The 25,699-nt window shown below is 43.3% G+C and overlaps 2 protein-coding genes across 6 annotated transcripts; one reads left to right on the top strand and one right to left on the bottom strand.

The window, feature by feature from the left end:
- The first annotated feature begins 377 nt into the window (after positions 1 to 377).
- Positions 378 to 12,784, top strand: brpf3b (bromodomain and PHD finger containing, 3b). Of its 5 annotated transcripts, none has more exons than XM_083920574.1 (13): positions 378 to 603; positions 2,383 to 3,944; positions 4,104 to 4,260; positions 4,410 to 4,541; positions 4,862 to 4,990; positions 5,384 to 5,696; positions 7,008 to 7,298; positions 7,989 to 8,576; positions 9,748 to 9,829; positions 9,927 to 10,012; positions 10,191 to 10,285; positions 10,518 to 10,672; positions 11,468 to 12,784. In XM_083920574.1, exons 2-13 carry the CDS (start codon positions 2,407 to 2,409, stop codon positions 11,649 to 11,651), a joined length of 3,750 nt encoding a protein of 1,249 aa, XP_083776700.1. In that variant the 5' UTR covers positions 378 to 603; positions 2,383 to 2,406; the 3' UTR covers positions 11,652 to 12,784. The 5 variants fall into 5 exon arrangements, with proteins under 5 accessions (XP_083776700.1, XP_083776699.1, XP_083776698.1 ...); XM_083920573.1 differs by having other exon boundaries at positions 9,924 to 10,012; XM_083920572.1 differs by having other exon boundaries at positions 4,104 to 4,266; positions 7,992 to 8,576; positions 9,924 to 10,012.
- A 488-nt stretch (positions 12,785 to 13,272) lies between these two features.
- Positions 13,273 to 24,269, bottom strand: nr1h5 (nuclear receptor subfamily 1, group H, member 5; the record flags this gene model as incomplete). Its single annotated transcript, XM_083919945.1, has 10 exons — positions 13,273 to 13,475; positions 13,785 to 13,898; positions 14,006 to 14,098; positions 14,180 to 14,296; positions 16,289 to 16,385; positions 16,462 to 16,560; positions 17,866 to 17,990; positions 18,091 to 18,231; positions 18,311 to 18,709; positions 24,173 to 24,269. The coding sequence occupies 10 exons, from the start codon at positions 24,267 to 24,269 to the stop codon at positions 13,273 to 13,275; spliced, it is 1,485 nt and encodes a 494-aa protein (XP_083776071.1).
- Between the last annotated feature and the right edge of the window lie 1,430 nt (positions 24,270 to 25,699).

Genomic DNA, 25,699 nt, shown 5'->3' with positions numbered 1-25,699 from the left:
AATCTGCAACTTCCCAGATTGGGATCAATAAGTATTTCTATTCAATTCCTAATTTTTGTGTGTAACTTAACAAAGTTAGCATATTCTTTCTGTGCTTGTGTATGTGTATTCTGTGTTTTTCTATGTGTATAAACACAAAACACCAGGTCAAATTGGAAATAAAGTCAATTCTGATTCTGATAAGGATTTTATTTTGAAAAATGCACCCGGAAGTCCGATGTTTTTACCCTGGCTCATATCGATTTAGCCCACAGGATCCCAAATAGCTAGCCAGCTAGCCGAAGGAGGCTAGTATTTCTCCTTCTCACAAAATTCAGTCGACAATAAGCTTTCTCTCAGAGTAATAATGCAAATATACCACTCGTGTTCTCAGTGAACCTGTGGGATTAACTCGTTGCCTTGTGAACGCCGTGTTGCGAAGAAACGGGAGCGGTATAATACAGCTGAATACACCGGCTGTGGCAGCAGACTGTAGCGGGCTAACAGTAGCTGTTCGCTTCGAGAATACAGCAAGTGAGGTGGCTGGCCGGGCAACCATTACTGTAGCAGGAGCTCCACACCGCCGGCTTTCGAGCTATCTGTGTCACTCCGCTGCCATAATAGGTAAGATGGCTTAAGTTTGCTTTGTGCTGTTTCTTCATTATGGAGTGGCTCAGCACTTTTAATTCCTTGTTACCTAGCAACGGTTTAACTTGTTCTGCGCCTTGTCAACGTTAAATATTTCCAGGCAGCTAACGTTAGTTCTGCCCTTCTTTTAAAGTTAGTTTTCTGTACTTTTGTGTCAGAGGACCGGGATATTGTCACTCTAAACTGCCTTTCTCACCCCGACTTGACAAGAGTAACGACTGCTTCCCCACTACAAAACTGTACTTCAAATGAAACCCCAAGAAGAGCTTCGATAGTGTTATAAACTGTAAATATGGCTGACATTTTTTTTTACTCCCGACATAAGAGCACTGATCTGTTGAGACCGTCCTATTTTCTTGAAGCTGATTGGCTGTGGGGTGAATCACTCAAACCTTCCTAGAAGCTGATTGGACGCGTCTGTTGTGTTGTGGCTAGTCCTGGTAGTTGCCAACAGTTAATGAGATAAAGTCCTGAATAATCTACAGATTGTTTTTCTTTACCTGTATCTGTTGAAAGAGTTAGATTCAGATTGACAGATGGTCAGCTGTCAGTAAATTATCCCGTTGCATGAAGCTATTTGGATCGAGTGAGTGAGTGAGTGATTGAGGGTTGAGATGTGTGAAGGAATGTTTACACTACAGCCCTGCCTAATAACAGTGCAGTAACATGCAACGCACGACAGCGATGCTATGAATGACTTAACATGTTACAGCAATGGCATTAGATGCAGTTTAGTCCTGTAAACGGTGTCAAACATTAAAGATGGCAAATGGCAAGAGATCGGGGTTAATCCAATATCCTAATCCTGCAAGAAGCCGTCATTTTACTTTTATTCAGTAAATTTAATTTCCATTTTTGTCTTTAACAAGCATTCACACAAACAATGCTGTTACATATAAATGCACCGATAATAGCCATAGCAGGCTTTTTATTTTACTGTATTTAATGTACTCGTGTTGGTACATGGTGGTTATTACTGTATGTATTTCAATCTGGAATCATTTCCTATTAAACAGCAACTTTGTGCTCTAAATACAGTTGTTTATAGAATGCACCCAAAATGTTGTAAATGCCCTGATTTATTTTTTTTAGACAGTAGCTGTGTTCGAAATCGTTCCCTATCACAGAAATAGATCACTATGTAGTGTTTGCCGTTTTGTAGTGGTGTTCAAATTCTCAGTGGTTTATTTCATTCACGATATAGTCCACTATAAAATACCCACAATGCACAGCTAATTTGAGTGTACATACAATGCACCCTTTATTTTACTCCTGTATACCACAATGCAGTGCAGTTGGGTTTTTTTTCCCAGAGGAGAAGAAGAAGTTTAGTGTCCAAAATCTCATTTGGGTGTTTCCTATATAGTTCACTATTTAACACTATAAAGGGAATAGTGAGTGAGTGAATGAGGGAACGGTTTCAAATACAGCTCATGAGTGGGAGCAAAAGTTTTCCTACACTCCCCGTGAATACTTGATTATCACGAGGGGAAATGAAGCTGTGATAAGTCTAAGAGATTGCTACACAATCAAGATAACTAAAGTAAACAATAACAGCAAAATATTACATGTCCTGTATGAATGGTAAATCAATATAGAGGGTTATCCTCAAAGGGTGAAATAATTGCATAATGTTTTTTTATATTTACTGTAGCACCATACATGCGTATTGTACAAAATATATTTTGTATATTTATTATTATTCACATTCTGACACTTTTCATCACATTATTTTATTTCCTTTTAAACCAACAGGAGGTAAAGTGTGATTGGTGGCCTATGAGGAAGCCACGTCGAAAAGGCCAAGTGGCCACAGGAGGGAGAGCTGATGTCAGGAAGTCCAATGGGACAGTGGGCGGGCGTGGGGGTACCCGCCAGCGATCCCCATCCCCTTACAGCCTCAAAGCATCTCCAAGCAAGGAAACGCTGTCTTACTCTCAGGCCCAGAAGGTAGTAGAGGTGGAACTGGACGGTAGGCTTCACCGCATTTCTATTCTGGAGCCCTTGGAGGTCATAACTGACGATGAGATGATGGCTCAGGACATTAGTGAGTGTAACAGCAACAAGGAAAACAGTGAGCAGTCATCATCTCCCACCAGCAGTGCCCAAACAATCCGGAAACCCGTCACACCCCGAGGACGCAGGAAAGACTCCAAATGTCCTCCTGTCAAGTCTCCAGCACGTCCCAAGAACCACTGCCCTAATTCTAAACTGCAAACACCTGAAAAGATAAACTCATCACACCATCAGCACATGACCCTCCCTGAACCGAAGTTTCATGTGCTAGAAACCTTCACGCCAGTCGAGGCACCTCCTCTGCCTACAGCATATTACCGTTACATTGAACGCATAGCTGAGGAGCAAGAAGCTGAGGCGGAATATGACATGGACGATGAGGACACTGCCTGGCTGGAGATGGTCAATGCTGGCCGGACGTCAGAGGGTTACTCAGCTGTCCCACCAGACACCTTTGAGCTGCTGGTTGACCGGTTGGAAGAGGAGGCGTACCGGGAAGCCCGCAGCCGAGCGCCCTCTCAGAGTGCTATTGACGATGATGCCTTCTGCTGCGTGTGCCTGGATGATGAGTGCCTCAACAGCAACGTCATCCTCTTCTGCGACTCCTGCAACCTGGCTGTGCATCAGGAGTGTTACGGTGTGCCCTACATCCCCGAAGGCCAGTGGCTGTGCCGCTGCTGCCTCCAGTCTGCTCAGAAACCTGTTGACTGTGTTCTGTGTCCGAATCGTGGTGGTGCCTTCAAGCAAACAAGTGACGGCCGCTGGGCACATGTGGTCTGTGCCATCTGGATCCCTGAAGTCTGCTTTGCCAACACAGTTTTTCTGGAACCAGTGGAAGGGGTCAATAACATCCCCCCAGCACGCTGGAAATTGACCTGCTACCTGTGCAAACAGAAGGGACGTGGAGCATCAATTCAGTGTCACAAGGCCAACTGTTACACTGCATTTCACGTCACATGTGCTCAGCGTGCTGGTCTGTTTATGAAGATTGATCCTGTGCGAGAGACAAATGTTAATGGGACCACATTCTCTGTTAAAAAGACAGCTTTCTGTGAGGCCCATTCACCACCAGGACAAGAGGCCGCCTCAGATGAGGAGAGTGAAGGAAGAGTGGTGGGAAGCAGAGGGAGGGCTAGTAGAGGACGGAGTGCCTACAAAGAGGGCCCCACAACGCCAAAAAAAGGCAGGAAGTCTGAAAACGATGCCAAGATGGATAAAAGGAAAGGGAAGAAGAGCGCGGAGTCAACAGCACAACTCACTGCTTCACCACAAGTGACAGTGCCTCAGATACCCACAAGCAGGTTCAATGTTCTTTTATTTTGAATACTTTTAATGCTGTGTATCTGATATTCAACAAAAAATACACACAGATTCTTGGATTTGCTCCAGTTTAAGTGTATAATTACAAGAAAGTGTTTTCTAGTGGACACAATCAACCTGCGTCTGTCTCTGTTGTCCAGGCTGAATATCATCTGTAAAGGAATCCTTTTTCAGAGGAAAAACCAGTTCATGCAGAGGCTGCATAGCTTCTGGTTATTGAAGCGTCAGTCGAGAAACGGGGTGCCGCTGGTCCGCCGTCTTCACTCTAATATCCAGTCCCAAAGGACAACGGAACAGGTCAGGGTAGGAATCACTCTACTACAGCATTGGCACTGTGACTATTTCTGCACTGTGATGGTATTCAATATATTTATTTAGCCATTGCCCTATCAAACAATATCTGAAATTAATTAACAAGGACACTCAAGATGTGTTTTACTTTGTAGCCGGAGGTGGATGAGAAGGTTTCTGCTGCAAGAGAAGCACTGAGATACTGGCAGAAGCTGCGGCACGATCTTGAAAAAGCCAGGCTGTTGGTGGAACTCATCCGCAAGAGGGAGAAACTCAAACGAGAGCAGGTAACATACACAGATGAATCTCATGTGCTCAAAGGCATGGCTACTAACTTTGTTTCATTTTCAGGTGAACGTTTGTAAATCTAAAGTACGTAAATTACAGATATTTCACATTTTAAGGTGTTTACCATTGTTGTCTGACGTTCTGAGATTATCACACCTTTCTTTGCCTGTTCAACAGAGAGTATACATCAACATCTCTTTGCCCACATTGCCTCTTCTCGCTTTAGCCTTTGGGCCGTCTGTAAAAACTTGTCTGAAATCTTTATGGCAGCGACTTCCACACATGGTGACATCACATGCATATCATCTGACAACTGCAGGTCAAAGTTCACCAGGAGGCTCTGCAGTTGCAGTTGACCCCGATGTTGGTGCTGCTCCGCTCCACTCTGGATCAACTACAGGAGAAGGACACAGCCCAGATCTTTGCACAGCCAGTCAACATCAAGGAGGTCAGACATTTCACTGTGACGACACCAATTGCCAGAGACCAGATTTATGTAAACAGGTTATATGGAGTTGTGAAGTGAGAGAGCCCCATAATGTATTACCATTTCAAATATTTCTTTAAATGACATGCTCAGTCACAGTGTTAATTAACATATGCGTGTGCTATATTTAGAATATTTTTCACGGCTTTACCTTTCTGTTAAAGAGTCCTTTCTGATGGTGAATTGAAAGCATTAAATCGCTCTCCTAAAATCCATCATTACTCCTTTATTTTACCGATATTGTTCCTTTTTTAGGGGCACCCAAAATAGCACCTCCTCTATATATAACTGTCTAGTTTTTTACACATCCATTCATTCCCCTCATTAACTTTCAGAGTTATGTCTTGTCCTCAGGTTCCGGACTACCTGGAGTTCATCAGCGAGCCCATGGACTTTTCCACTATGCGCTCTAAGCTGGAAAGTCACGCCTACAGCTCAGTGGCTGACCTAGAGACCGACTTCAACCTGATGGTGTCCAACTGTCTCCTATACAACAGCAAGGACACTGTCTTCCACCGATTAGCACTGCGTCTCAGAGACTTAGGGGGAGCCGTACTGCGCCATGCCCAACGCCAAGCTACCAACACCGGCTTAGACCTGAACACTGGCATGCACCTCTCAGAGTCACCGCAGAAACGAGACTTTTACAGCTGCACCTGGGAGGATGGTGAGTCACAGCAGTGGTAGTTGACAGGAAATGTGAACACACATCTTTTGTACTTTAGATTGGGGTCTGTCTGTATGTTTCCCTCTCATGATTTAATACATATAAACAGATGCTAATATAAAGATGCATGGTCTCATTACAGTTAAGAAACACATTTATTTTAATGATAATGAATCAATACACTGCAACTCAAAGTTGATTAAATAGGAATGAAATTGAGTTTAGCTCAGATTCGGTTTCATATTTTATAAGATGCAATGTGCTGTTTCTAATTGTGGACATAAATCTCAATCATTTCCACTTTCACTCTTTATGGTCAGTGCTAGCTGAGAACCAAATGCCTTCTCTCCAAAAATGTCTACACTTTGTTTATATTAATGGGCTATGGATTTATTTGTCACTAAAATGCTGCTGAGCAGCCATTGTGTACCTCAGATGGAGAATCTGTATAATATTACAAAATGTTACTGCTTCAGTTTCAAATGAGAGTAGTTTGGAGAAATGAGCTGTGTGTTCCTTCCGGTGACATAAATGTCAGCTTCTTAAATGATGATGAAGGAGAATGATGTGGCCACCACTGTTGCATGTCTTATTTTGCATAATGTTCTTCTGTTGAGACTGTTGTATATAGTGAAGTCTGACATTTTCCTGGGGAAGTGATAGGTTTGAATAAAGTATGAGATTTGTCAGGTTGGCAGGTCGAGGGGGCTGGGTAGTATATATTTAAGTGGGTCATTGTTTTTGAGAACTGTTTAAAATTTCTCCCAGACTTTGTTTTGAATCCGTTTTTGCATCAGTGTAGTTGTTTTTCTAACTCTTGTATCAATTTACAGATATGTCACTCGTTGATTACGGATATGTCACTCGTTGATCGCCATCTCATGTTGAAGATTTGTTATTTAAGAAATTAGGGTGTACTGTGTCTGTAGACGGTGTACATAGCTGTGGCAAATAGGGCTGGACAATTGATCGAAATATTATGGAAATCGCAATATAGCCTACAGCAATTTTTAAATTGGAATTTGTTAAAGGCAAAATGTGTGTCAAAATACCATTTTAAATTCAATAATTACTGGCCCACACATCTCATTCTTGGTTCATGGTCAATTAATGTGACTGACCTTTGTGGAAAATCCAACCGCACTGGGTGCCTCTCTGGTTTTTTGAGATCAAGCTAATTTCTCATTTGCAAGTTCATTGCCTCTCAGTTCAGTCAAAAAACATTTAAGACTAAACCCACAATCTTCATACCTACCTTGGGACATGAATGCTAGCTTCACTGTTGGCCTAACTCCTTCCTGTTGTGTCCAGTTGACAGTGTGCTGGATCCAGACAACCGGCTTCATATGACCGTGGAGGAACAGTTGAAGGAGCTGTTAGAAAAGCTGGACTTTGTCAGCTCCATGAGGTGCAGTGGCGCACGAACTCGTCGCATCCGCCTGCTTCGCCGCGAGATCAACAACATTCGCTACAGGCAAGGCCAGCACCCCCGCAACAGCCTTCACAATGGACATCTGAAGGAAGACGAGGAGGATGAGGATGACGAGGAAGACGACGACAAAGACGTCAAGGCAGACAACAGCCTTTTGTCTTCGGACAAAGGTGGGGAATGAAAAAACAACAACATTTCAACAGTATGAAATTGCCAATGCATGAACCTTTTAAAAGCCTCTTTTTTTTTTCAATAAGACCAGTTGTGAACATGAGCTAACAGAACATTGTCTTCAGGTAATTGAGCCAGGGTCCCCCCCACGCACCAACCCCAACCACCCCACTGTCTCCAGTCTAGTAAGTAGGGGCCCACAGAGTCTCGTTAGCCATGGCTGCCTCACAACTCCTCTCTCCCAGTGCACTCTATGTTTGCACCTCTTCTATACATCACTCTCATGGACTCACCACTCTCCATTGGCCACGTACAGTCATGCCATGTCATCCCACTTCTGACTACAGGCTAGTCCAGTCTCTTGCTACCGTAGAGGTGTGCAGCAGAACACCTGTGATTTGTGTCAGTTGACTCATAAAATACTGCCTTGTTACCATGTTGCTGGTGTACAGTTGTGAGAGCAAAGTTATTTATTCACTCGTCTTGAGGTCCTCCATATCTACAGAATACCTCAACTCCTTCTGGGCTGTGGTTAGACTGTTAGAATGAAATGTCAACCATTATTAAGTGACACCATTTTCCAGTGTGAATACTACACCACCACATCACACTACATACTAAATGGACATTCATTTGAAATGAGCGCTGAGTGAAATTTAATCACAATTTTTTTCCTCTTTATCTTCCAGAAGACATCAAATCCACTTCACCCCCAACACTGGAACCAACAGGGCCGGCTCCTCCTCCACGACATGGGGACGCGCCTCTGGAGCCTCCCACCCTGCGACCAATCACAGGGGAGCCCCAGTCTGCCAACTGGGCCTGCAAACGCCTAAAGATGGATGGTGACCTCACAGACAGCACCACAGAGAAGATAAATTGCACTAAAGCACCAGCGCCGCCGCCGCCGCCCATTTCGCACAGCGAAGGACAGCCGGTGGCCAACGGCCTGCCAGAGCTCAGCAGTCCGCAGCGGCCAACCACTGGGGGAGTTGGACGACGAACCTCTGTATTGTTCAAAAAGGCAAAAAACGGAGCTAAGCTGTTCCGAGAGAGAGACAATCCTTTGCTGAACGGAAATGACGACAATACAAGAAACGCCCCTACAACACCCGTCTCCATAGTCAATACCCCATCCTCCACACCTTTGTCCACTCCATCAAAGACCCCACAGAAAAGCCCAGGACCCCCCACCCTTAATGAACAATGGACCCCCAGTCGAGACGTGTGCTCAGATAGTGAGCTGGAGAAGACTCCAAAACATACACTGGAAAGTGGTGAGAAGCTTTACTTAGTTATTGCCATGAGTTCAAGGTCACACTCACACCTGGCCCTGGTGATCTGTGCCGTGCTTTAGCATGACTGTCCCCCCTCCCTCTTCCCCCACGGCCCTGGTCCGCTTGCACTCACATTACTTGAACTAATCCGAGCCTCGGCTCGAATGCTTCTTGCTTATAGACGTCATCACCCCTCTGAGATTTAGTTTTGCCTGACTATTTTCTTCTGACCAAATCTGCAGTAAACACTCCTTCGCATCAGACAACCGCAAACCCTTCTGCAGCTCTTTTTAAATGTCCGTCACAGGGAACAGTTGTATATAAATAGACATCAGGCGTCAATCTTCACGCTCATACACGTGCGCATGCTCGTGCGAATGCTCGTGCGGGTGCTCGTGCTCATGCTCGTATGGGCATACATGCTTTACAAAAGCCCACCCCTCTCAACAGTTGTATTCACGCTGGTCAAATGAACTAGACTTTAGCCGTGAAGCTTGCTCGGGCACGGTCGAATAGACAGTGTGAGTAGGCCTTAGGGCTACATTCATTGTCTAATGTTACTCTTTGGTTGAAAATAGGAAGAACAGCGATGGCAAAAAGTAACACCAAATATTTATTTGCTTTAACCGACGACAAGGTGAAACTGTTACTGAAAGAAACTCGTGAGTATAAGGTGTTGAAAGGGTACCGGGAGCGTTATTCATCGCCAGAAGAAGCCGTGGCAAAGGGAATGAGAATCGTGACAAAAGTTATACAGCAAATAAATGTGAATGGATGTATGACTTGTTGGAGAGCAGTTGAGTTGTAATGTTCTATGTAATTTTAAATGTAGCTACAGTCTCGTCATCTTCTCTTATCGTCAAGAGACAACAGAGCAGTCTGCAGCTTATCTATCCATTTTATTTGTTTACCACAACAGGTTAAAATACTCTTTGTTGTGCTTCCCGATCGCTGCATAGGAACTTGTTTTTGCCTACCTCAGTCCACCGAATTAACAAAACAAACAATTGCCCAATTCTCTCTACCTTTACACCCCCCCTGCATCCCCCATTATCTCGGATCTATTGTTTGCTGTACTCTTGATATCTGTCTGTAGATTTGTTCTTTTCTGTCCAGTTTTCCTCCCGGTCGTAGGAGATTGTTCTGAGATTTTTCCCTAATTTGCTTTCAGGGCTAACCAACGGCTTCAACAAGCACAAAGACGGCGGGTCCGACTCTGAGTACAGCCCTTGTCCAGTCCTGCACAAAGAAATGTAAGACATGTATGTGTATCTGTGTACAGCGACTGTGTGGTTATGGTAATGATTGACAATTCATTGACATACAATACAATGTGCTGTTTTGCAGCAGCTCACCGCCCAAACGAAGCCTTGGGAAACCAGCTCTTTCCAAAGTTCCTTTTCTGGACATCGTCAATGGAGACTCAGATTACACAGGTATGAATTTAAATAGCAGTCTTTCTGCTGTGTACCATTGCATGTCATCCTCTTTTCCCTATCTATTGTCTAATGCTCACAAAAAGGAAATGTTACTAGAAACTAATTGGAAATATGTATGCACGAATATCCCACTTATTTTCTTCTTTATTCATGAAATCATTTTGCTGTTTTTCAGGCAACGGCAGCCAAATGTCTGATGATGGGATGGAGCTGGAGCCTCTAGATCTGGTGTGGGCCAAGTGTCGGGGATACCCCTCCTATCCTGCTCTGGTAATCCCTTATTCTAACTTACTATTACTATTACTGAAGCATCAGCTTACATGATCTCTGAAATACAGTAGTCGGCTCTCACCAATCCACGTTTTGTGAAATTCAAAAAACAGTGATACAACCAAATCTAGAAGAAACAAAAAAACGGGAGTTCTTCAGGACCACAGAACAGCTGTGTGAGAGAAACAGACCTACATTTAGTGCGTAGAGTCTGACTGTGTGTTCGTTCCAGGTCATTGACCCAGAGATGCCCGAGGAGGGCCTGCTGCACAACGGGGTGCCCATCCCTGTCCCACCCAAAGACGTTCTCGGTCTGGGGGAGCAGAGGCAGGAGGAGACCCACGAGAGGCTCTACCTGGTGCTCTTCTTTGATAACAAGCGGACATGGTGAGGGTCAAACTGACATGCTCAAATGTACTGCCACATTGAGGTCAGGTGTCCAGGTGTTTTTTTAGCCTTTATTTAACCAGGTTTGTCCCATTGAGATCAAGGATCTCTTATAAGTGAGACCTGGCAAAGAATAGCAGCAACACAGACTTTCAACAATTAACATATTAACATATTTCTTGGACACACTTTTCTATGACTTTTCCTGACTTTTTCCTGACTTTTCATAATTTCTTATGCCATGGCTGCTTTAGACAGGCTCTCCTATGATTGGACATTATATATTTTGATTCTCTTTTTACTTTTTTTTACTATACTGTGACTTTTTTTCTTCTTTTGGCTTATTTTTTGGAGATACTTTTTCTATGACTTTTCCTGACTTTTATCCTACAACACATGTGTAAAAATGTCTTGTAATTACTTGGCAACATAATGGCATGCATAGTCCTACGTGTTCAAAGTTGGATTTTAAAACCATTTATTGACATAAGCATCTAAAAAGTGATATTCAGATCTTTAATTTTGAAGAAGTCTGAACATTTAAGTCGAAAAAAGTATGGAATTTTGTAATGTAAAATGGGTGTAGGAACCCTGCTTTCTGTGTTTGTAGTGAAATGCAGTTAAGTCAAGGAGGATCATGAAAAAGACACAAGCTGTTATTCTGCCAATTAGAACATTTTTTTTTTTTACGTACAGTATATCTTTGCATTGGAACACACACATACAGGTCCAAATCATGCAAACAGGTGTAAAGCAGTGAGTGGTCATCATTAATCTGTGTCCTTGTTCCTGCAGGCAGTGGCTCCCGCGTGACAAGGTGACACCCTTGGGTGTAGACGACACGGCGGACAAGCTGCGCATAATGGAGGGCCGCAAATCCAGCATCCGCAAGTCTGTCCAGGTGGCATACGACCGGGCCATGATCCACCAGAGCCGAGTAAGCCACAACCACGGCTTTGTGGCCTCCAACTACCTGTAGAGGGCGGCGGCGATCCCCTGTGTGCACCCGCAGTCAGCCACTATGCATTTCTCTTTGGTCTTAAAGCAGCAGGTGGTCGAGTCTTACTGTCTGTGAGTTCAATTTGTATTCACACTGGGGTCTGAAGGAGATGCAGCACAGCGCAGAGTCCTGGACTGTAGTTTGTTACCAAACCACTAGTGTGCGACACACAGAGCAGTGGTGTTTGCCTTCGCGGAGTTCCAGACAGGAATGAAGTCGCTGCACCAGTAAGCGTTAATTCCCTATTCAGGCGTGTATCGAGGTATCTCCTTACTTCACCTGTTGAAGCTGTGTGTCTGGATCATATGTAAAAGAATTCCCCTCTATTTTCTATAATGCTACTGCCAAGGAATCAAACTGTCAGAAAAGAGATTTGACATATTTATATAGAACGCAGAAGACGTATGAATGGATCACTGCCATCTTTTATACAATAGCTTTTTACATTTTAATCTTTTACAAAGACACTTGTATATTATAAAGGCACACTTTGTGTACATATGTATGTGTATTATCAAACCGATTTTAATTTAATGTTGACCTTTTTAAAATGCGTATTTCAATCAACCCACATGGGGCAAAGCGAGGCTGTGTATATTTGTGGAGATGAAATAATTCCTGACTTGCTGCAGTGTACTTCGCTTGTCTTTGATGTCAATTCAATGTGCTGCGTGCGTGCGTGCGTGTCTGTCTGTCTGGCTGTGTGTGTGTGTGTGTGTGTGTGTGTGTACATTCAGAGCATACAACACAATGAGCCGTTCTTTATATTTGAATTCTCTTTTTGATACAGAGAGAAATAATTTATTTATGGAAAACTATAGAAATAAAGTTATATTGGTTAAAGTTGAGAATTAAATCTTATTTAAAATGAAATGGAGTGAGATTTTTAAAACATGCAGCCCACATTTTAGCAGGAGGAGTTCAAATGTTTGGTTTGATTTTACCCGAGACCAACTGCCATCATTCACTGTTGACCCCGAGAAGATTGTATTTATTGTCCAGAGCCCCATTTTATCAAATGGAAAAATACACCTTTATAAGCTTGTACTACCTGTGTATTTTACCTGCCCACCAAATATTTTGTCTCAACCGGTATTTCCACATTTTGGGAAATAAATTATCTATCAAATACTTTTTGCGATTCTTAACTGCAGTTTTGTGTTTTTTCTCTTTTAAAGCCAAAGGTGGGATCAGTGCTGCTCCTAGTATCATTTATTAATCCCATGGAAGATATTTAAATGCCGAACACGCAATGATTCAGAGCTAATAGGTGTGGAGAGTCCATATAGTCCCTGATTCCAGTCAGAAAAAGATCTTTTTCACTGATGAACTGCAGCTAGCACACAGTCTGCATCTTAGTTTTATTTTAACAATACTGTAAGTGTACATGTTAGCTGTATACAACAGTTATAAAATGACCTATAAAATATCTTTAGTCCAAACAAACTGCAGCAATCCACAAACATTTCAGTCCCATCATAAGAAGTCAAGAAAATCCCACAGTCTGATCAGTATCAGGTGAAAACCTTTCTCAGCTCATGCAGGACCATATAGTCCTCCCCAGAGATGATCGTGCTGGTTTTGCGGTGTGTCCTCTCAGTCAGTGTCCAGGCTGCTGACTTGTCAGGAGGAGGTAGTTGTGACGGAGGGTCCGTAGCTCCGTCAGTCTGCCCAACAGGCGGCCAAATCGCTGCGGTCCTCCTCGTGCAGCTCCAGCCTGGGCCCCACACACCCTGGACAACAGGTCCAGGATCAGTTCCTGCATTTTGTCAACGCAGCTGGCAGCCTGCAGAGACGCACGGTCTGCAGGACAGGGATACGGAGAGACACCGGTTCATGACACTAAAACTTAGATCTGTTTTCTTTGTGTTTGTATCCAAACAGGCACCGGCACATTAACGTTAAACGGCTACTGACTGGAAACAGTCAAATGTGTTGCATGAGTGTAGTCGTTAGGCTGCCCTGATAAAGACCCTTTGAGACAGACTCAGAGTCAATGATTCACAATATGCTGAACAGCTCCAGATAGGTTTATAATGATTATTTACAGTTGAACAGAGCGTGTCTTCACTTGTATGCTGATTGTATTATTTCATTGATTCCGGGTCTGACCTGAGCAGAGCAGAGCTGTGGCAGTGAGCAGGGTGTATTCAGCCTCCGTCACCCGCAGCGAAGCCATGCTGTGGAAGAAGTTGAGCACCGGCCAGAGAGGATCATCACTGCCTCCTGTTCACACCAGCAAATGGGAAATTGTACACACCACCTTGACCTATTTTTTTTCACAGCCTGTGAGATGCTAGATATTATCTGAGTGAGTGTTTGTCTAGATTCACCTGAGTTGACCTGCTGCGTCCTGCTGTGCACGTTTTTCTTTGACTCTACATCTCTCAGCCAGCTGTGTGTTGACACACTGAAAATCTGCAGGGCTGATAACAGAGAAGAAGAAGTAAATGTCAGTCTGAACTTGATCGTGTGGATCACAAAAGTGTGTGAGTTGGTTAACTCACCTGGACAGGGGCTGGCTGGGTTGTGGGAGAACTGCTGAGCTGAGAGCAGGAACATGACCTCCAGAGAAGAGACCGTCAGGAGAGAGCTCTGGTCGCAGAAATCCAGGAGCTCAAAACCTGAGGGGAACATCATTATGTGTTTTTCTTTTGTATACAATATACAGTATGTTTATTTGGTTGTTTCAGGATTTCCTGGGTGAATCTGGTGAAGATCCACTTTGTATTTACGTGTTTTTACTCCCTTGTATGTGTTATCATCACTTGTTCCCCACAGTGGCTATGATGGACGGCAGTATGCACGTCAAATACATCATAATGTTTTTATGTATTGTATACAAATTATTAGACGTGAAGGTATGTGAATGGCATCATCCTTCACTCTTGGCGTGCAACATGTGAGGAGGCCATGGGTGTCTGGAGTTAGAGAAATAAGATGATGACCTTGTAGGTGTCAACAGCCTGTGTAAACAGTCTGGACAGAGACTTACGCACACACACACACACACACACCGATACACACAATATTGTATCTGCTAAATGGTGGTACACATATGGGACATACTGTAAAAGGTTGAGCAAAAGTAATGCTTATTTTTGGGGATATTTCTGCCAAAAAGCTTCTCTGATAACAACATATATTTGTGTTGTTATGAAGTTTTATATTCAAATGAAGACAACAGAGTTTGTTCTATTACTCATCACAGTGAAGATCATCATGTATCTGCGACCTTAAGCCCTCTTCACTCTTCATCTTGTCAGGGTATTTTTAATTATTAGAATTAGGGTTGAAAGGGGGCGGTAAATTTCAGGAAACTTTCCAGAAACCTTTCATGGGAAGATAAGCAGGGGAATTTGGGAAATATTCCAAATTAGAAACTTTTTAATGGGAATTATGGGAATTTATGGGAAGTAACTGGAAATTGGGGGTCATTTAAACAAACTGTATTATATCCAAACATATATATAAACATTTCGTTTTGTCATAGGCAGACATCCATGCTAAATAATACGATTAAAAGCATTACATTTCAACAGATTCATTTGTAAGTAGAACTTTATCAAGTTTCAATTATTTTACTGAACAATCAAAAACATGAATGTTAAGTAACATATGACTTATCCCCCTAACCTCACCCTGGAAAACAATAAGTAGAAATCCTCTGTGCATGTGATGGAGGAAGACACGGTGCATGTAGGGGCTGTGGCCTAAATACCCCTGCAGGAAGCAGCGTGTGATGTGCATGTGATTGAGAAATAGCATAGATATTCTCAAGTGTATTTGCATGTAATTGTGTCTCTGGAGACCAAATACAAAACTTCACAAGGGCAATATACAAACAGGTATGTCCTTAGAAGTCTTAACACCCAAAAATATCCTCTTAGTAGCGTCCAATTATGTAATCATTTCTGGGAAATATAATAAAATTTGCACTTGAAAATATAATAAAACCTAACAATGTAATTGAAAGTCCTGACTGATATTTTAGGCACAATCAGAATCAACTGTTTTGCTTTTATCGCTCACTTGTGTTACAATAACGTTGTTTAATAGGCGACTGTGGCTTAGTGGTAGAGTGGGTCGTCCGCCATTCAAGAGATTGGCAGTTCAATTCCTAGCTCCGCCGGTCCACATGTCAAAGTGTCCTTGGGCAAGACACTGAACCCCGAATTGCTCCCTGTGCTGCACATGGCTGTGTAAATGTGGTGTGAATGGTTACATTAGATTAGATGGTCTGTAGATGTCCACTGCCATCAGTGTGAATGTCTGTGTGAATGGGTGAATGTGGCAAGTAGTGTGAAAGCGCCTTGAGTAGTCAGAAGACTAGAAGGGCGCTATATAAGTACAAGTCCATTTACCATTTAATCTAAAGTCTGGTCTAATGGAGCACCCTTGCACACCAACCAATCAGCATGGGTATGGGCAGCTTCATTTCCCATTGATATGGATTTTAGTTTTTATGGATCTTTGCCTGATCCATTTCCAATTCTACATAAAGCTTAGAGTTTACATTTCCAAACACGAAAACATCGTTGATGTATATAAACAAAGTGAACACAGGGGAAAGCAGATTCCCTACTGTGAAGGTCACATACTCCCGTCCATCTTACCTGGCACTGTCCTGGCAAACTGCAGCAGTCTTTGCAGGTGGGGTGATACAACATCGGACGAGCGCTCCCCTGCTTCTGCACATGGCCACTCAAATAACTGAGCAGACACAGACAAGAAACCATGAGGGCAACATAAATGTAAGGACAGCTGATGTTTCCACACTAGGACCTACCCTGAGGTGGCTGCTGTCCTGAGCTCTGCACAGCCGATGGGCCTCCACCATCCTGTCCACAATGTACTTCTGTTCTCGGGTTAAACTGGCAGACAAAGCCTGAACAGCACAAGGATAACCCTGATTATGATATAACCTCCCTCATGTCGAAACTACAACATAGAACATGCATTGAGATGAAAGATAAATGTTGTGTCAGAGAGGTTACACTTGTCCTATAAAGGTTTGTTTAATCATCCATCAGTTACACAACCAAACATTTATCCAACCATCCAGTTACCCACCGAAGGATCTTACCAGCCAAACTACTTTCTACAAAATGCACCGTATCACAATATATAACAGTCATAAAAATCATATAACAGTAAACCAACAAACCATTTAATAATTTAAAGCAGCAAAGCGTCCTTCAGACTAAATGACTGCATCTGTGAGGCAGATCTTCGACACAGCAGTGATTTGCGCTAAATGCAAATACCAACATATAAATCAAGCAGGCAAGCTACCGTATGTTAATTAGCACTAATGACTGATACATTTGAGTTGAGGAAATCTCTGAGCACATACAGACACAATTCAAACACTTACACGTTATAAATGTAGAGATATTCCAAAGTAAAAGTCTCATATGTGTACCTTTCTGAATATTAAGGCGCTACAAAAACACATTGCTCCATAATTCCTGACAATGACTGATGTCTTTGACTTCAGGACATCTCGGACTACATACATGCCTCAATTCAAATAGAGATTATTCCAAAAGTTAAAGTCTCTAGAAGTGTATAATTCAACTTTTTCCCCAAAGTTTTTCTTAAAATGTTCAATATTGAATCGCAATACTTAAAGGAGCTGTAACATAAATACTGACAAATCTCTGAGGTGGAAATGTCCACACAGCTCTCACAGAACGTTACCTACAACGTGAAATACAGATGTTTTGTTTTCACTAACGTGCACGCACGGCCAGACCGGCTACCAAGGCATCCACCAGAGGAACTTGGATCACAACACACACACAGAGGGAGATTGACTTCATTCATTACTCCACTATATTGTAACACAGGAAATATTTATTTGCTGAAATAATGTTGTGAATGTTGACTTCAGCTCCTTTAAAAATCACAATACACATCAAATCAGCACCCAAGTATTGTCATAGTATCAATTTGGGAGAAATGCGTACGGTCCCAATCCTACTACATACAGTACACATGAGACATTTGACTGAAAAACCTAAGTGTCAACCTCAACATCAGTGGGAATTTTCCTCTGGGGATCATGAGAATCTGTACACTTCATGGCAAACAACCAAATCATTCAGTCTGGACCATCACTAGAGCCGTGCCACTAGCATGGTTAAAAAGATGCAATCCAATCAGGCTGAGTCAGTCCTGCTTCTTCTACCTGTCCAGGTATCCTGCTGGTAGAGCTGATCCTCCTGCTGTCGGTGCTCTCCTCTTCCTCCTGTCCTTTGCCTTTACCTCCTTTCCTCAGTCGTTTGGACTGGCACTGCACCTCTGTCAGAAGGCCTGAGGAGAAAAGATGCATTTTCAGACTCAACATCAACTCAGATAAGTGGTTGCTACTCTCATCAATATTTAAGTGTGAGCTACATTGGAGGCCGCTCACACTCAGCCAGCATCCCCACAGCGCGGCACTTCCTTAGCCGACAGTCTTGGCACTTCCTTCTCATGTACATGTCCATCTCACAGCCACCACCACTCTTACAGTGATACACAGCCTTTTTAGTCACACTACGTCTGAAGAAACCTAATGAAGGGCAAAGAAACAAAGCCTTACTAGACTACCTTTCAGAATAAAAGATACAAAATTGAAAAGTGAGTCATACCTTTGCATCCCTCGCAGGTGAGAGCATTGTAGTGATAACCTGACGCTTTATCTCCACACACCACACACAGCTCTTCCTGACCTCTGCTCTTCCCTCCTGACCCCATCCGTGTCCTCCGCCCAAGGGACAGTCCTTCCACTCCAAGCCCCTGAGCCAGGCCCCTGCAGTGGGGCTCGGGGATGGGATCAAAGGGGGGTTCCAGGCAATGAGGGCTGTAGTGGTACGAAGGATGGCAGGGCTGCGAGCAGGACGAGGAGGAGGAGGGAGAGGAGGTGGAGGAAGGTGGAGAGCCATAGAGGGAGAAGGGAAGGTTGGCAGGGCCGTACTGTTGTTGGCTGTAAGGGAGAAGCTGGAGGTCAGGGTCCTGGAAGGGGTAACCCAAAGGGTCAGCCAGCATGTCTGAAATGACAAAGATATGTTGGTCAGAAATGTGAGTTCAAAAACGAACAGTGCACACCTGCAAATTTAGAGCACTTCAGCGTGGCTATTGTAATATTCTGTTAAAATGTAAAGGAGTATTCAGATCTGACATTTTAAGACCACTGGAAAAAGGAATTTATCAGGGAATAATTAACTCCTTGGGAATCTGTCACTTCGTGGAAAGTAGCAAGGAACCTCTAAAAGAAGGAACAGTCATGACGTCATTGGTCCCAAGCATAGACAGATCATTAAAAACATTAGTCAACACATCACATAATGTGTTTTCCTTTGTTTGTTATGTTTCAATCAAAGGTAGATATGATGGGTTATAGTGGGACTTGCCATGCCTGCCCCATTACACTAGAACGGGCTCCAAAGTCAGGCACCAAAAAAGCACATCCTCACTGATGCTGCATTTCTGTAACTAACATCCCACTGGTTTAGGACACAGCCAGTGATATTTGTTTCCTTATTATCAATAAACCTCATAAAAGGAGAGTAAACCAACAATAAACTGATCCTACTGACAAGTACCGGTACTGTCTGTGTGTCACAGCCTGATGTATCTTGCTCTGTGCCATAGAGCTCCATAGTTTAAAACACATCACTGTTGCACTGGGTGACATTTTCCTCCATTACATGGAACATGAGCACTGTAGTATATTTTCAGTCAGTCCCACAAACACCCTCCTGCTGCTGGAAAGACCCACTAGCACCAAACTTGTATTGGCCCACAACTGAAAATAGTCCCTAACAAATGCCCTCTAATGTTTGCTAAGACTACAGCACACATCTGTTTTAGTTTTAAATTACTGTGCTTTAAAAAAACGTAGCTATATATTTTACATTTTTTACAGATTAATATGGTCAGTAGGAGCCGATGGAAACAGGCAGACCAGCACCGAAAGGGCAAGGAAACTGAGAGATGGAAAAAAAACATTGGTGTTGGTCTGCTCATTGGATTTGCTGGCAGTGAGATACATTTAGTTCAATACCAAATGCATTCTTTAAAGGGATAGTTCAGACTTTTTGAAGTGTATGAGGTCTTGTTCATAGTCAGTGTATTCCCTAGACTCCCACAGTTTGGACAAAGAGGCAGGAGTACTGACACAGAAGCTAAGCAATGTACTGCTGTGGACAGGGGCAGCAGTGAAGCGTACTGTATGTTAGACACCTTTGTATCAATATTCATCAATGGAGCCCAGTGGCTTTAACAGAGCAAAGAAAATGGCTTCAAATCTCCCCGTGCAGGTGCCTAAATTCTGTTTAGCTGCAGTACATTGCTTATCTTCAGTGTCAGTCCTGTCTGCTTCTTCAAACATCTTGGTAAAACACTGACTATGGAGAAGTACCTCATGCAAATCAGACATTTAAAAGAAATATGAACTGTCCCTTTAAGATGAGTGTGTTTGTGTCTGGTTTTGATGAAGCCCCCACCAAAGGGACTTCCTGGTTGATCCAATAAAGAAGTGTCAGAAACTGCAGTTCCCAAGCTTCCACTAGGGGCAGGTTTCATGATAGAGCAGTTTCTTATTGACCCCAATGTTAAATAGGCCATTTTCACAGCATACTTAAACCTATTTAATACCTGGTATAAAAAAACGTTCCAGTCTGTATGTTTAGGTCATATCTCCATGACAACACTGAGGGGGGGTGATTTGTTTTATTTTTATTAGAGGTTAAAGTTTATGAATAACTAGGGGCGCGGCCTCTTGAGTGACAGCTAGCCGCTGGCCCTCACTTCTCCTCTAAGGTATACGTCAGCCAGATGGACGTATCTCCCTCCCCCCAATGTCACATCAAAGCCCTTTTTTTGGTAAGAGGAAATGAGGCGGAGTCAAAGTCTGACAAGATGGCGGCTCCCGTAGAAGAGGATAATTGGATCAAATTGAGAGAACGGAGGCTACGTCCATTTTTTATTCAGTCTATAGTTTTGATCTCATTTGGGAGGGGATACTTACATAGACCATTCATTCTCTCTCTCTCTCTCTCTCTCTCTCTCTCACGAACAAACACACACACACACACACACACACACACACACACACACACACACACACACACACACACACACACACACATACACACATACACACACACACACACACACACACACACACACACACACTCACACACATTTGAACTAAAAAAAAAGGGAACAAGTGCATTACCAAAAACAAGAACGTGAATGAACACGTCGTTAAAAAGAGAGCGTCATAGGAATGTGGTCTGAGGTGACTCGTGTGACTTCACTGCTTTTATGGTTCTTGGGGGAAATAATAAAAAGCTGAGAGCGAGACCTTGTGAACTCGCTGAAACAGGATGCAGCTGAGAGCTCCCAGTGCCATTTAGAATTTCTTGATCCTCTTCTCTGGATGCTTCTTTCAGTCTGTAATGGTCATTAAGTGTTGTGACGGACTAAAAGCGTCTTCGAGTGTAGATCAGCAGCTTGTGTTTTGCAAGTCCTCACTCCTTTGAGAAAACATGTGTGACCACTGGCAGCCTCTGAAAGAACAGCTGGACCAGTGCGACTGGGACTGCTGTGGGATCTGTTTCTGAGTTGATTAAACGGAGAGCCCACCCAACAGTCAGGAGTCTCTGGGCAGCTAGAGATGGAAGTTTAAAGGGTAAAAACACATTGCATTAAGATAAGGACTAAAGTCAAGTCTTTTAAATTGGGGTTGAAGTGTGCCTTTAAGCTCTCACAATGATCCTTGCACAGTAGACGTGCAGCGCAGATAAAGGAGTTAAGTAATTGGAATCACAGGAGACAAATCGAAGCAGCAAAAGTCATGATATCCTGATTTTAAGTCCCTAGTATGACTTTAAACTGGGGAAGGCAGTTTATTTTTGGCGTCATTTGGGCCAAAATCCCATAATTACCTTATTCAGTATATTGAAATTCAAGAGAAACCAGACTTCTGATCCTTCTCTTGGCTCTGCTTTCAGGCTTTAGGAGCGTATCTGTGTTCCCAGGGTCCTATGTTCCCCAGCTTAATATCCTCTTGATATGACTCAGGAGAGCTGTCAAAGGGGTTTTGTGTTCACAGCCATGTTTTTCCCCTAGGTCAAATGTTCAATGTATCTCTCCCTGGGTAACTATGCTGAAATCACCTACAGCTTATAGTCAACCGACCTACGCCCTTACATTTACAGACAGTCCGTTTTCTTTACTGTAGACATTGATATCTCCACAGTGGCTGAATGTTTATTTTGTTTATTTTTTATCATTCACACTACACTGAACACATCCATCTCACTTCATTCTTTTGCAATTTAAACTGTGAGGCTAGCCCTTACCAATCTCTTACAATGTTAGTTAACATCAAGAGAGTCAGGACCCTGGGAACATAGGGATGATCCCAGAAAATTGAGCCTGTGACGGGAGGCTTTGGACAATCACAGGTCGTTTCAGAGAGAGAGAGAGAGAGAGAGAGAGAGAGAGAGAGAGAGAGAGAGGGCGTTCCTATTGGCTGCTCTACAGATGCAGATGCATGTGCATGTCCCTTTAGAGGGTGCAAGCCTGATTCAGTGAAGGAAGATCCTGCAGAAAAAGTGTTGTTCCAGCATTTGAAACCGCAGACACTGTGCAAATCAACCAAAGAAGAAGAAGTAAGACGTACTTCTCACAAAGAGTCTAAAGAGAGTGTGATGATAAACGCAGTAAAACAGTGGGAGATGGAGAGAAAAAACAGTTCCAAAATTGAAGATTGTTGACTGATGAAGAGTCATCAAAATTCAGAATGGGTCTGTAAGCGTTGATGATGAATGACAGTCTCTGTAGAAATCTGACTGAGTAAATGTCAGAATCATCACTTTTTAACCCCTCCTCACTGCTTTCGTGTGTCTTCTCTGTCATCCTCTCTCCAGATGTTTCCTGTCGTCAGCAGGCGAGAGGGCAAGGGATGTTTTTTTCTTTTTTTGTGTGTGTGTGTGTGGGGGGTGGGGGGGCGTCCCTGCTTTCTCGGCATGTGACAGAGCTGTGATTCGCACTGTTTGTAAACCATTCGATCGCTGTCTAAACACTCCTCAGCCTCCCTTCCATCCCACGCACACTACGGAGCCAAACAACACCAGCAAACTACCCCCCGTAGCTTCCCCCTCCTCCTCAGGGCAGGAGGGGAGACAACTGAGGGGGGGGGGGGGGGTTGTTGATGATACACGTCAGTATGAAGTAGATCCTCCCTGCGTGCCGTTAACGCACTGAGCCGGCTGAACTTCCTCAAGCACTATTTTTCTCATGTCAGAGAGCTCTCGAAAGCGCTACATAAACGCTTGCCGTTGATAGAGTGCAGTCACATCCTTGTTGTGTAACAATATTAGATATAAATGATGCACTGGCTTTGAGGGAGCTTTTGTAACCTTTGTTCAACACAAGCGATGATTATGGGATAATGTTAAAATTGCAAATGTCATGTAGAGGTAGATGAGTAGAAATGAGTCACAAAGTCAGAAGTGTGCCTCAGGAATATTATTGTACAGCAATATCTACTTAAGGTTTGTTAATGTGAGCTAACATTAGCCACCACACTAGTCATACCTGTTCCTGATGTCTTTGTTCGATACCAATTTTATAAGTTCAATTTTAACAAAAACACAAAACAACATTAAGTGTATTTTTCAGTTCCTTTACACCTATGTGATGTACACTGTAGCCAAGCCTCTGAAAACAGAACAACATACACATGTATCTCTGTCTATAACTTGGTGTTTTTCCTTCCTGCCGTTGGGACTGCCAGTCACCAGCCTGATTAGTCACTGGTATGAGCATGTGCTTGCTTATTGGCTCACTGACACTGATGGTATTGACATTTGGTATTGAATGACAAAGCGTTTTTTGATACTCTGTACTATTGAAGCAGTTGGGTCAGGGCCTAAAAGGTTTGAAGTTTGGTACCCAGAAACAAAGAGACAGAAGAAGAGACAGAAGAAAGAGATGGAAGAAGAGACAGAAGAAAGAGATGGAAGAAGATACAGAAGAAAGAGATGGAAGAAGATACAGAAGAAAGAGACAGAAGAGAAAGAAAAAAGAGACAGAAGAGGAGACAGAAGAAACAGACGGAAGAAGAGACAGAGGAAAGAGACGTAAGAAGAGACAGAGATACAGAAGCAGACAGAATAAAGAGACAAAAGAAAGAGAGAGAAGAAATAGACAAAAGAGAAAGACAGGAGAAGGGACACAAGACAGAGACGGAAGAAGAGACAGAAGACAGAGACAGAAGGAGATACAGAAGAAGAGACAGAAGAAGATATGGAAGAAAGACGGAAGAAGAGACAGTGGAGACAAAAAATAGACAGAAGAAGAGACAGAAGAAGAGACAGAAGACAGAAGGAGATAGAAGGACACAAAAAAGACAGAAGAAGAGACAAAAGAAGAGACGGAAGAGGAGACAGAAAAAGAGAAAGATGCAGAGAGAGACAGACGTGTCACTGTGGACTCACCGTAATACTGGAGCTGCTCTGTGGAGCAGTAACCATCCGAGGAGGAGAGAAACCCTCCTGCTGAAAAGCTCATGTCCAACTCAGTCCACTCTCTCATCTGGACAGAAGAGCCTCTCTCCAACTAGTAATACGGGATCTATGTTCACACACACACACACACACACACACACACACAGACAATTACTCAGAGGATTCACACAGATATGAAGGATCTGGGAAGTGCGGAGACATTCCTCAATCCCCAGGATGCATTCAGGTCTCTCAACTGTCCCGGCTGATATCCCAGCCTATTTTTAAAAAGCAGAGAGGACGAGCGCAGCTGAGGCTCTCGCTCTGCGGTGGATGATATGCTGGAGGAGGTCTTAACCGCCCCCCACGGGGACTAGACGAAAGGGAAAGTGGGGACACCCAGGAAGGACTGGGATGGGACTGTCGTCCAAACAGCTGGACCTGGCCAGATCAGCAAGGAGGGAGGGAGGGATGGATGGGCAGAGGGAGGGTCACTCAACACTAATGGTGTGTGCATGTGTGTCGAGGTTTGTCCTGAATAGATCCCAGAATGCAACAGCTGGGCAAAGGAAATGTTTTCTCAGTTTAGTCAAAGTGAGTGAAATAAGATCCTTTTTCATCATTAAGTCAGTGGTTAAAAGTTGTTTTTAATGGACTGAATGCTGCTATACTTCTAGTGTGTGTGTCCATGTTTGTCCTCCAAGCCTCTGGGAGTGTGTTTACTCTGCCTTTTGTTTGTGCTGCAGTTAATATTGGACAGCAGTTAGATTTAAGGGACTCTGGGACCTCTGCCTCCCCCACAGACAGTTAACCAGGCAGGGGCAGAGCGAAAGGAGTCAAGGCCTGAACTGTCCAGCGGAGACAGAGTAGTGACCTTAACACTGGCCTGTAGATCTCTGAGCAGGGCCTTTTGACATGCAACATGCTTACTGAGGATTAACGTCGTCCTCCCACCCGCATATCATCCCTTTCACTGTCTCATTATGGGAACCAGGGCTCCGCGTGGACAGCAGAGGGTTAGGGAAGAGCCGGTAATGCTCACGATCGATCTCAGTGACAAACGACACAGGAATGTGGTTACTAGCGACACAGTGTTTTCTTTGAAGATTGTGTCCAAAGGGTAAAGTGGTACACGTGTGATCACAGTGAACCATGACACACAGCTTTCAGGTCAAACAACTAATTGTGTCCTACTGTAAAGCCTACATATCAAAAACAGGACTCAGAAAAGCCAAATTTGAGTTTTTTAAGCTTTTGAACTTCATGCAAATCCATCAGGTAGAGGGTGAGAAGTTCACTGTCAGGTCAAACTTTATCCATATAGTGCCACGCAAATGCAACTCCAATTGTATTTTACATACATTACATACCTTAAAACCATGTCACACACAACAAAGTCATTATTGTAAACCAATACAGGATCTTAACATGAATTCATAGAACATGTAGCCAGTGTAGGGGTTATAAAAACAGGTCTAATGTGTCAGTGTCTGTTCATACACCTTTTCTGAAGTAAAA

Source organism: Echiichthys vipera (genome assembly GCF_963691815.1).
Source record: "Echiichthys vipera genome assembly, chromosome: 9".
NCBI lineage: Eukaryota > Metazoa > Chordata > Actinopteri > Perciformes > Trachinidae > Echiichthys > Echiichthys vipera.
Note: the sequence above shows the minus strand (reverse complement) of the source record. Positions and strands in the feature narration are given on the sequence as shown.

What these genes read in the sequence shown, in the direction of transcription:
- brpf3b (XM_083920570.1), top strand. Translation starts at nt 2,407, where the DNA reads ATGAGGAAGCCACGTCGAAAAGGCCAAGTGGCCACAGGAGGGAGAGCT. An exon ending in AGCCAGTCAACATCAAGGAG is followed by an intron (nt 4,991 to 5,383) that starts GTCAGACATTTC and finishes TCTTGTCCTCAG; the next exon opens with GTTCCGGACTACCTGGAGTT. An exon ending in TTTGATAACAAGCGGACATG is followed by an intron (nt 10,673 to 11,467) that starts GTGAGGGTCAAA and finishes TTGTTCCTGCAG; the next exon opens with GCAGTGGCTCCCGCGTGACA.